Genomic DNA, 13,179 nt, shown 5'->3' on the forward strand with positions numbered 1-13,179 from the left:
TTATGGTATATATCATCTAGGATAAAAAAATTAGCCAGGACTATAGATCTACCAGTTATATTCTCTTCAAGAACATCATAAGAGAATATGTAGGTACACAAGTAGGAATATGAAACATAACAAAACTACCATCACCCTTAACACTAGATTTACTCTTTCATCTAGGCATCACTGGAAAATCTACTAGTATATATCATAACGAGTACCACACAGGCACTAATATATACTTAACAAGAAACTCTTAGATACAAAATCTATTAACATAAATTCCATTTCATTCATTATGGTTTACATTACACACTTAGCATAGTAAGTATTTATCTAATTACAAACAAATATCTCCTGCAACTAATGAAGGATGAAACACATTCCACCCCACCATAAGCGTAGCCATAGTGAAATCATTCTAATAGTTGGTAAAACCCAAGCTAAGGGAAATTTTCTTAGCAGCATATGGTGGCTTTTCTGAAGGCGATCTTCTTCATCCAATAATGCTATATGAACCCATGTTTCCCAAGGTCTTCATTCCTAACACCATGAAATACTAATAGCTTTGAAGTATCTACCACCTCTAGTAGAAATTCCCCTAGCTCTAACTATTATATGTTGTGATGAAGTCCCTCCTAACTGAATTAACTAACAATGACTACTAGGTTGAATCCCCCCACTTCCTTGACTAACTACAGTATGAAACACACTACTAGGAGAAGTTACCAATACAGATAGCATTGCATATAGGGTGGTAAGTTTGGCGTGAGAGTTATTCTAAGCAGGGTCCTGAGGTTGTGCATTATTTACCACTCTCTTGCTAGGTTGTGAAGATTTTCCTTACTCTTCTAGAAAGAAGATGCCAATGTGTGCTAATTCAAAACTTGTTCAGTATCCACTACTCTTTCTCCTTCCGTGTCCTCTTATCCTCTCCTCTTCAGTACTTCTGTCAACCACAGGTACTGATATAGACCTTTCTTTTCTATCACTAGGTCCTCTAAATAGTCTACCACTATGCAAAACACCATCTTCAAACTCCATCTCATCCTATCTCTTCCACACTACTCAATTGAATCTCCCTTGGCATACCCCTTATTTTGTCCTAGTTAAGAATCTCCCCTCCCTTCTTCTTTCCTTATTTTCCTCTCTTGTTGCTTCCCATTCTTTTCTCCTCAAATCTACCCCTTGAACATCCCCTGGCTTACCTTAAGCACATAAGGCATTTAGCCACTCATGGCGCGAGTCTCCATCTTAAATACACCTTTGTAACATAACAACATATTTTCAAATTTTGGAAGTGTTCTAATAAATCGTCCTTGTCGGCCTCCCAACAACCTGTGTTCAAAAATCGTATATGAAACCATAAGCTCAATGGAAAACTATGTGATATACCCTCTAATTACACTCTTCACCCATAATTCAACAACTTGTGTGATTTGATTATCCATAGATTGGAGTCTTCAAACATGTTCAAGAGTATAAGTCTGATGCTTCTCCAATCTCCAATGTGGGTTTTGGTCGTTCAACCTTTGAATCCACCTTGCAAGTAGTTCTATGAATTCACAAAAGAAAATTTCATAAAGATCTTTGAAAAACATGTATTTCTCCAACCATTTCTCAACACTAATCTTACAGTTCCCGATTTCACCCACAACAAAGTCACACAATTTAGTTCAGAACAACCTATTGATTTCTTCTTTGGTGGGATTCCACATCCCCTTCATTCCTAAATCCCAGTCTTTGCAACGAAACCATTTATGGCAGTTGACTATCTAATTCCAACCTAGGTTTTTGTGCATGGTGGACCTAACAAAGTACCTAATGGTATTGACCCTTGTGGAAACGCCTATGGAACATGTGAGGTCTCATCTAAGGAACCTAAGGGGGGTTGCGAGAACTAGGTTTTTGAAACCGATAAGAGGATGGGAGCCAGTTCACATCATTTCCTCAAAATATCTAGTTTCTTAACACCCGACAATTTTTTTCAATACCCCAACTACATGTGCAACACTTTATCCATAGCAAACTCCTATCACATGTGCAACATCTTATCCATCACAAAAATTAGTAGACAAAACAAGCGTGAAAAACAAAAGGGTCCCCATAGTTCCATAGCGAAATGGACACTTTATTCATCATTAATTCTCAATGATAACCAAAAATAACAACAATAAAATAATCGAGACATGAGATCATACAACAACAAAATAATTAACATCAAAGTGGATTAATACAACATATATGCCCAATTCTATGAAAATGGATGGCTCACTAGCCTAATTTCTCCTTATAAAGCACATTGTAATGATACAAAGTTTCATTCCACAGTCTCACTACAAATACAAAATACTAATATGCCAAACACTAACCAAAAAGACCTAAGACACCATATGCAAGAATGCTCCAAAAACCCCCCTCTCCCCTCCAAAACTTTAAGCGGAATTAACTCTCCCTAATTTATACATCATTACATTAACACCAGCGTAGATCCATCTTAAATACGGACCTAACATGAACCTAAAGGGATCCAATTTCTTCACATGTAATATTTTTTATGAACTGACATTATTGAGCTGAGAGGCTCATTTTATAGCCTAGTATGATGTGTAACGATGTCATTCTATAGCCAAGTATGATGTGTAATGATGTCATTCTATAGCCGAGTATGATGTGTCAAAGTTGAAATTTCACTCATGTGGGCCTGTTAGCTCCGCTATACAACGCCGAGTTTTTAAGGACAGAGACAAGCTTGGTCGATGTTGTTACACTCAAAGGAAAGCTCACAGTGGTCACTTTCTTCTTTCTCCCTTACCCTACTTATTCTCCTTCATCTCCGTTTCCTCTGTTTTTCCTATAAACCCGATAGATTAACCCCTTCAGCCTTAGCCCTAAGCGATAAACCCCAAATCCTACCATAAAACCTCAAAACATATGACTTCGCGCTCATTAACTCATCGCCTTTTATCTCCATCGTTGATCTTCCTTACCGATCTAACGGTTCCCGTCATGCCTAATAAAGCAACCTACACAATCATTCCTCCACCGCTCGATCCATCTCTGCCCAATCCGATGGCATTCGCTCTCCTTGTGCCCGTAACCCGACCGAACGATAGCGCGCGATGAGAGCGGTTTTTCTCTCTCATCCGCTGCTACATGTCAATCGCTAAGTGGCGTCGCACGCCCCTGTCCTTTTACCGCTCAATGCCCAAAAGCGGTGCGATCAATACCAAAATCGCCCGACCAATCCTCTCTCGCTCGTTAACACCCACGCAGCTTCGCCGCCCGATCACCGTCCGATTTGTCCGCCGAAGATCTGATGGCCCCGATTCACCCTACTCTTACCATGGCCGATAGCCTCCGCCGAGCCATCTCTATCGTCCATCTTCCCGATCCGACAACCATCCTTCCCTATCATCTAAATCGTCCACTCGCCCATTCAGTCCACGTCCCCTGACAACTCCGTTTGTGCGAGAAGGAAGATAACCAGCTTACCAGTACCAGTCACTGACAGACCCCAACAACCATGTTTAAACAGACAATGTGGCAAAGGGGAAAAAGGACACAGCACGACCTGTGACTGCATTTATTAGTTATGGAAGCCCACTGGTACGAGCACTCCAACTACCTAAGAGGACAACACAACACCTGAGAAAATCGGATTCATCCATTGCAGCAAGCAAACACAGTCAGAGACTCCATCAGGCAGTTAAATGCAGTTGGTGGTCAATTATGACCCCTCCATACCTAAATGGCTAAGTGCCCTTGTAATGTAAATCTATAAATACCCAGAAACAAGATGTAATCAAGGTTGATGGTTGGTATTTTGATGTAAGGTTCAACTTCTGGAGACTATAGATATTTTGTCACTTGCAGCATCTCATCTTCATTTTCAACTAATACAAGCTTCTTTTGCTATTAACTGCTCACTTTCCATTTTCCTCTGTTCTAAGCTATGCCTGATGTGCTGTATTCTTGGTCTTTGAAGTTTAGCACTAGAGAGCTGTCATCCTATCTATGTGTTAGATTATTGAATGTATTATGGAATAGGTTACTCAGGTTTCTTTATATCTAGTGCAAGAGAGCTGTCATCCTATCTGTGCATTAGTAGAATAGATTTACAGGCTTCTTACTGGTTGCAGCCGGCCATCACATGGTCTTGTGCATCTGCTGGTGTGGTCAGTATTCTCCATATTCACCCAATCTCTAAACTGTGAGCATTTGGTGGTCTAAAGCCTTGTAGTCTGAGGGTGTTCACGCATGTCTGGAGTGAAACAAAGTAGAAGTGGTTATCTGGCTTGGACAAGCATCATTCTTTCCATTCTTCCATTGTAACAATAAGTTGAATTTATATGTTACTAGGCATCTCCGAGCTACAACCTATGAGAGTTTCTTGGAGTGATAACAGGGCCAAAATAAAAAATAAAAAAATCTAAAAATACAAAAAAATAATGTAAGCTCATAAAAACTTTTATACCTAAAGAAATTGGATCCGACTCATTTTAGATCCGTATTTAAGATAAATATTTTAAATATTTTGTATAGTTGTTAAAGAAACAAATTAAGAAAAAACCAAATAATTAAGAAAAAAACCAAAAACATCAGTCATTTAAGAAAGAAAAAACAATAAAAAAACTAAGTAACATTTACACTGAAAAATATAAATAAACACCATAAAATAATTTAAAAATAAGCACATTCTCATTTTATTGTATAAATATTAAGAACAAATTTAAATGAATAAACGAAAATCACATTATCAACAATATTAAATAAAAGGAAAATAAAAACATTTTTATGTAATTACAAATAATCTTTCATCTCATGCATGATAAGGTGAATTGAATACTACTCGGGATAAATTTATTTTCAAACTAAATTCCATAGTCGTTCTCAAGGTAAACAATTTGAAGTGTTTACATAGAGAACTTAAACACTAAACTGTATCATGATTTGTGATATCTAGTTTCAGTGATGTAATTAATGGAACAAGGGTGCTTTATAATAATATATAATTAACATAATATAGTTATTATTATTAATATTTAAACATTTTATATTTACAAAAGAATTTATTATTTCTTTATATAATTAAAAAAAATTATTTAATTTTATCCATTATTTAAGGGATTTATTCCAAATATAAAATATAAAATTCATAATTTACTAATGATCTCTTTGAAATAATACTTAAAACATGAAATTCAAAATTCAATCCCATGTAAGTTACCCAATAATTATTATATACATTGCCATTGCCGGTGTAAATTCTATAAATTTTACCATTCGCTGATTTTCACCTGGGCTCCACAGTGCATGATGAAAGATCGACACTTCCTGAATGGCTAGGACGCCGAATCTGGTGAGGTGTGTCCACACCCTCCACATCTACGAATGCGGGCCTTGTCGGCGAAGAAACTTGTTCTCGCTCACTCGTCAGCATCGACACCACGCGGGGCATTGTAGGCCGCAACGCTGCAGCCGCTTGGGTGCACAGAAGACCAATTTTAATCGCTCTCATCGCTTCCTCGCACAAATAACTGCCCTCCAATGAGGGATCCATAAGTTCTAACGTTCTTTCTTCCTTATATAGTCTCCATGTCTGGTATTTGACCAATATCCACAAAATATAAAACATCAGTTAAGAATAACCATACTTCTATGGACGTTTTACTAGCAATTTTATTTTAAAGATGAGATCTACGTGAGCCATACCGCCTCGAGAAGAAATTCCGTGTGTTGGGGCAAACTCTGATTCTTTCTTCCGCTGATAATCTCAAGAACGACTACTCCGAAACTGAATACATCTGCTTTCTCTGTCAGCTGTCCACGGAAGGCGTATTCAGGCGCCATGTAACCACTGCACAATGAAATCCACATATCTTAACCTTCTTAAAGTTATATGACGATTTCTCGCAGATGTGAATTGTACTGGGTTCATATCCTGTAATTTATTAAATAAAGTTGGGGACATCAAGATATTGAAATCTGAAGAGAATTCTTACAAAGTTCCTGCAATCTTAGTGCTAACGTGGCTCTGATCTTCTGCAAATAGTTTGGCTAAGCCAAAGTCTGCTATTTTGGGTCTGTATTTATTGTCTAGTAAAATATTGCTTGCTTTGATATCTCTGTGGATGATTCGAATCTCAGATTCCTCGTGAAGATAGGCAAGCCCACGCGCAGTTCCAACTATGATTTCATACCTCTCTCTCCAGTCAAGCAAATGGGGTTTCGTTCTATCTGCATTCATTGAGCAAGCAAAAACCTTAGCAAGCTACATTGTAAAACTCGAACAGGTCAAAGATCTATGCAGCGACTAGGTAGTTAAAGAGAGATAAACTACCGAATAGAATCTTGTTGAGACTGCTGTTCTGGAGGTATTCGTAAACTAGTAGCCTTTCTGAGCTTTTCACGGAGCAACCAAGCAACTTCACTAGATTCTTGTGCTGAACACGACTGATGAGATTTGCTTCATTGAGAAATTCAGTGTCTCCTTGCCTTGAATCTATATTCAACCGTTTAATTGCTACCTCTCTTCCATCAGGTAGAATCCCCTACAGCAATTCAATAAACTTTAAAATTATTTCTATTCTTTATGGAAGCTGCAGGTCCCAAATATCTAATTCGACAGAAAACAATAATATGAAGCGCTTACCTTAAAGACGGATCCAAAACCTCCCTGGCCAAGCTTGTTTTCCTCATTAAAATTTGACGCAGCCTCTCTCAGTATGTCGTACTTGATTATAAGTTCCGGATTAGCTATAGTTGGTGATAAGTTAATTTCTCCTCCTCCACCTGCGAAAACGTTTAGATTGCATCTATTTATTTTGTGTTAAAAAATCGATGTAACAGTTCACATGATACATGTTTATGAAGCACACACAAATGACTTAACAATTTCAGAACCTCTGCTTCTAGAAATGCGTTCCCCAGGTTTACGACGACAATTCAACATCCAAAGGGCTGTGGCTGCAATTAATCCAAGCATAACGGCTACTACACTGAAAGAAATCCGATGCACCTTAGACATTTTGCCTCCTGCAAATTTGCACAGGTAGCTTTAGTAAAGTGACTATGTTTTATTGCAGAATATGAACAAAACACTATATCCCTTATCGTTGTAAACTACATCCGAAAGAAAATACCGGATACAGGATGACTTTCACCGGGCGGTGGCGCAGGCCGCAATGGGATGAAGGAAGCATTGAAAAACTGAAAGACTTCGTAACGCAAAATGCAGTTCATACTTAAGTAGCATGCTCCAATGACTCCAGATTCGCATCCCGCACTGGATATGGTCGACCGACGGGTACCGGATATAATCGATCGACCCTTATCTAAGCAGGATCGGCAGTTCGTTTGGGTCAAATCCCAACAGTGGGCTATGCTGTAGATTTCTGGCAGACCCGGATAACCAGTTTCGAATTTGTCTGTAACCCAAAGTGTGTGACGCTGCACAGTTTTGTCGATAAGTTTTGACAGTACCTCCTCGGTAGTATTTCCGAATTGCTCTGGCATAGCGCTTACGATAGGGCTACAGGTTTTAACAAACTTGCTACTCTCATTATAATCGTTCTGAAAATTATGATTGTCGTAACGTAAGATGCAACCGTCTATAAAAATGAATCCAGAAGTGCTTTGGCATTTCTGAAGAATGCCTTTTTTAGCTGCAAGTGCCCGCAATTTGCAATCGGAGGAATTGAAATCTGGTCTGCACTGGAAAAACCCGTAAACAGTACTATACTTGTTTTGTCCCTTAACATGAGTACTGAATCCACTGGTCGAAGTGTTTCCCATCAATGATTCCAAAACCAGGTTCAGATTACGATGGAAATCGTCACCATGTATATATTTTGTATTCCCACAAACATACCAAATGGGAGAAAATATGGGAGTGATTTCAGTTCCTAAGAGATGCAGAGGCGTCCATACAGTGGGGAAAAGTAACATGCAGCCGATTAATATTTTCATCTTCATATCAGATAGGGCATTAGCTCAACCGCCTCTTCTCGATTCTTACTAATTTGATGAGACGTTGCAATGTTGCAGCATAATTTATTCATTTTTCGCTGCAACGTGATAGCATAACCCTGTTTTTACGGTTTTCCCGAAGACACGGCGGGGAATGAGCCACATTGAAAAGAAATTCAAACCCCGAAAAGCGCGGTCTAGATTGGGGTCCGATTTGATCGCCGTAGTCTAACTAGACTGTGATTTGATGGCCGCCTTAGCCTAACCAGACTTTTGGTAATATTATGATAATTTTTTTTTTTGGATTTTTGTAAATTTCTATAATTATCAAATTTTAGAATTTGGATTGCTTTAAAGTTTGTGATAGTGCTGAATCTATTTTTATTATCAAAAACTTGATTTAAATTTGACCATAAAAATATGATTTAAGCATAAATTTTATAAAATTATTTTAACCAAATTCCAACCACTTATAACTATTGACGCAATTCCTCCACCGTCTGATTTGATGAGTTGTTGCCATGTTCGCCTACTTTATTCCCTGATTTTACGCGTTTCCCTGTGTCTGATTTGATGAGTTGTTGCAATGTTAACCTAATTTATTCATTTTCGTAACCCTGATTTTACGGGTTTCCCAAAGAGGGGCCTGACTCTGAAAAGAAATTCAAACGGCGAAAACCGTGGCCTGGAATGGGTTCCGCCATTAACAAAATTCAAAGCATGAGACTAACCTACTTTATTCATTTTCCTAACCCTGATTTTACGGGTTTCCCAAAGAGGGGCCTGACTATGAAAAGAAATTCAAACGGCGAAAAGCGTGGCCTGGAATGGGTTCCGCCATTAACAAAATTCAAAGCCTGGGACTCTTGCATGGTAGAGGCCTGGGACTCTTGCATGGTAGAGGCTGTGCGTTTGATAGGATTCTGTATTCGTGATAATCACGTCAGCGCGATGTATTAGCGTTTTATTTAGTTCGTGAGAACGTTTATAATTACAATGGCAACTCGCGAATTCCAAAGGATAATTACAAGGAAGAGGCCAGCTGAAGCAGGCTTGGAGTTTGAGGTACGAAATGTTTTTGGTAATTTTAATGGTAACAAAACTTTTGAAATGCTAAAAATGATAGGTTGCAAAATTGATGTGTAACTATATAAATAATAAATCATACATTTTACTAAATGATTTCAATTCTAATTAGTGGTTACACATAGAAGTTGAGTTTTTAGTTGCACCAACTATTTCTCTTTACCATTTTATTTTTTCAGTTGTATCACTTATTTTTTCTTTTCAGTAATTTTGATCAATTGGTTAGAAATAATATAGAGAAAAATTAGGGAAATACTATATTCTAATTTCACAATGATATATATTTCATAAATTATTCACTTTGTTTTTTAAAGTTTTAATTCTTAAAACGATTTTTTATTCATCTCTATCATCAATAGGATTTTATTGTATATGTCCCTTTTTATCCCTTGTCTTTCTCATGAGAACCTTCCCTATTAGTGAGTGAAATTTTCATTCGTAAAATTAATTATTATCAGCTTATAATTTATTCTAAGCATGCTGTAAGCTTATAAGGTGTAACGGTGGAATTGTAAGCTTATTTTTGATGTCTAATAAATATATTGCGGCATTTCAACTCTATTTAATTTATGAGATAAGTGAGAATCTTATTTATGGAATTTAACAGTTTGATGTTTAAAGTATTTGAGATAATTTTTTATCATTATAAATTAGATAAGGGGCATGTGTTTCTCTAGAAAAGATTATTACATTTTAAAATATTGTTACATTTACAGGAGAATATTTTCTGGTAAATGATCTCAATAATTTAAGGCATGGATGATTGGAAAATATATTTTTAGCGTCCATCATCCAGTAAAAAAATTCATATTTGTATTGTTTACTACTTGGTCATATGAATAACCGATTTTTAAAATAATAACATTAGTAATTCTATTTCTCTATGTATTATTGAAAGAGATATCATTGATCCTACATTGCATTTTTAGAGGTTTAGAAACGGTATTTTCCATGTTTACATTAGTATATGTGCGTGTCAAAATAAATGCCTATAAATAATCAAATATATCTTAGCAGGCATGCAAAGATGCAACAAAATGAATTCTATAATTACATATTTTTTAAAATATTGATTACTTAGTAGTCGAATGTTTATATAAATAGACATATTTACTACAATATATGTCATATTATTGTATAGTTTTTTAGTGCAAATGAAAGCTTGAAATATAATAAAATCTTGCTTCCTCAAATTATATTTTTAGTTGTTGCACCTTTCCCAATTGAGAAATTGTTTTGTTTTGAGCCTTACTTCTAGAGAGTTGTGGTTTCCAACAACCACTTGAACCTCGATATATTTTTTGGTGTTGTAGAGTTAGACTAATGATGTATTACATTTCATTTTTCTAAACATGAATACTTGCAAGCTTACCTCCCAACTGTTATAACAAAATTGCATATAACAACACAAAAAAAAAAATTGACACTAGAAAATATACATAACAATTGAATTTACAGATATGAAAAAAAAATGACCATCATCAAATATCCACTTGACAGACAAGATAAATTTGAAACACTGTGTCTTCCCCAAGGGGATAAATTTGAAATATTGTGTCTTCCCAAGGGTATATGTTGTTGATTTGTGGGATTTCTTTGATCTAAATTTTACATTTATTCTTTTTGATATGATAGTTTTATGTGTTTTGATTTTGAGTAATAAGTGATAGTTGTGTTGGATTAAGTAAAACTTCCAAAATTTCATCGTTTTTTTTTCATGTCTTGTGATATCTTTTAGGGCTTAGCATTTTCCTTGAAGAGTGTCATTTCCTTTGGTCATGTTATGTTATTAGAGGGCTTGCTTTTTTTCTGTGTGCCATACTCTTTGCACGACAAGACCCATGTGTGATTCGTTCCATTGGGTGTATTGATGGGTTGAGAAGACCTATGCATGATTTGTTGCACTAGGTGTAGTAGGGGCTGGTAGCCCCCTTACATGTGCCAATTCCTGGAAAAAAAATATTGGGTGGCTTTTTACATTGATTTTTGATACATAATTTTCACCTTGGTTATTTTGTGGTGCTTTGTGGTTTAGCCAATGCTTTTCTAAATCTAGTTAATAAATTAATGTTACAATATAATTAATGTTAATGATTTACATATTTTTGATGATGTGGGGTAATATATGTTGTACTATAAACAATGAAGTTGATTGATGAAAAAAATTAGAGTTGTAACTCTAACAGGTTGGATGGCTTTCTCTCTTTCCGACTAAATCTTTGTGTACTTTGTGATTGTGATTTTTTAACTTTTATGTTTATTAATAATTTGCTCATGCATTTTTTTAGTATCGCCTTCATATATTAGCAAGCATGAAAGATAAGAAAATTAATTTCGATAGTGTTTTTTTTGTTTAGTTTTAATGAGTTGCAAAAGGAGTTAAAAATGTACTCAATAGTGTATTTTTTCGTTGATATTTTAATGAGTTGAGGTAAAAGTAAAATTTATTTTGGTATAAGTTTTTGTTGTTTTAACAAATGAAACAAATGGAGAAGAGTAAGCTCTATGGATTTCATTTTTTAATGAGTAGGAATAAGATGAAAAGGAAATTCATCTGGAAGAAATGAGTGGTATAAATGAGAAGCATCAAGTTCCAGGTTGGTGAAACCTTCCTAAGTAGAGGAAAGTAAAGAGGTTGGTAAGGTAAATTTAGTTATCCTAGTAATATCTCCCGGGAGGATAAGATTACCAGAAAAAAGAACAACATGCTACAAATAGAAAGACATAAATTGTGATTGCGATGGCAGTAAACAAAGGAGGGAATAAAAAAGGCATAGAAATAAGCACTAGCACATTAGTAACAACAAACTTCAATAACTATAAAGCCATAAGAAAGTGATTTGGATCATCCTCGAGATGTGGCCAAAAGTTAGAAGAAGAGAGAGATATGAGACTTAATTTCATTTCATGGTGGGTTTATAGGAGGATTCTTTGGCCTAGAAAATGTCAAAACATGGACACAAAAATGGTAAGATGGTGTTATTCTAAGGTATCCATTAAGGGTAGGCTCTACCATTCAAGTTACTATTTTCAATAAATAAGGGGTTAATTTTGTAGCCTACGGGGGTTGGACTTATGACACATTGAAGAAAGCATAGATAGTTAACAACGAAAGTGAAAATGTAGAGAGTGACATAACACTATATGTTGAGATTGAAAACACAACCTCAAGTTCAATGAATATCCCTAAAAATGTCACTCATACCTATAAAAAGAATCCAAAAGTCAATAACCTTGGTTAAATCACATAGAGAAAGAAACAATGGATAAATTAGGTAAGAACATGATCATCTACTTTATTTTTTCTTTTGGATTTTTTTTATATTTTACAAAACTTTGGATTTTTGGATATGATGTACTAGCTACATGCGATTCAACTCTTACTTATGACATTAAATTAAGTTATTTTAAATCCGTGTTTTGTATACATGCATGTTTGCATCAATCCTTATTCCTTTTGATAAACATCAACATAGTTAAAAGACTAACGTATGTAACCTTATAGATTCATCGTGGGTGTACTTATGAAAAGGTCAAGGGGATTTAATTGACAAATATGAATTGGCAGCAATCATGATAAACATCAAACCAAAACAAACCACATGCAAAAATAAAATGCGCTCACATCACACACCAAACCAAAATATTAAATACATAATATACTAGGTGCAATCCACTCAGATTGGTTATGCCATGTAGTGTCCTTTGTCAAACATAGGCCAAGAATTCTTATTTACATGTATGAATTTATGGCTCATTATCGAAAACATACAACACACCATGAGGGGGCCCTGCCACATATTATTCTATTTCCATGTTCCTAAAGGCTAATGATTCCAGGGAGACCCTAGAATCATGTCATTGTCATGAACTACGAGAAGAGTTTAAGGGTAAGTGGTCTTATGAGTTCTTACAATTCCTTGATGATTTCCATCAAGGCATAAATAAGGTACAATATCCTCATCAATGGGGGGTTTGGAGTGGTCAATTTAATTGCAATTTCAAGAGAATAAATATAAGAGTTAAATAAATCCAAAGATGGGACTTCACTAGATGACCCAAGAAATTCCCCTTGGCCTTATTCAAAATTTTGTATCCCAAGTTCCATCATTTTAAAATATAGGAGAATAGAAGCAT

The 13,179-nt window shown here is 35.7% G+C and overlaps 1 protein-coding gene across 1 annotated transcript; it reads right to left on the minus strand.

Moving 5' to 3' along the window:
• Window positions 1-5,281: 5,281 nt before the first annotated feature.
• Window positions 5,282-7,782, minus strand: LOC149256303 (cold-responsive protein kinase 1-like). The gene is made up of 7 exons (XM_089455304.1): window positions 7,131-7,782; window positions 6,892-7,023; window positions 6,641-6,780; window positions 6,326-6,539; window positions 5,991-6,225; window positions 5,701-5,845; window positions 5,282-5,587 (listed from the first exon to the last, which is right to left on the minus strand). The coding sequence occupies exons 1-7, from the start codon at window positions 7,780-7,782 to the stop codon at window positions 5,282-5,284; spliced, it is 1,824 nt and encodes a 607-aa protein (XP_089311430.1).
• Between the last annotated feature and the right edge of the window lie 5,397 nt (window positions 7,783-13,179).

This window comes from Pinus tabuliformis, chromosome 7 (assembly GCF_031772625.1).
Source record: "Pinus tabuliformis cultivar Carrire ecotype Pingquan chromosome 7, CPIR1, whole genome shotgun sequence".
Taxonomy (NCBI): Eukaryota; Viridiplantae; Streptophyta; class Pinopsida; order Pinales; family Pinaceae; genus Pinus; species Pinus tabuliformis.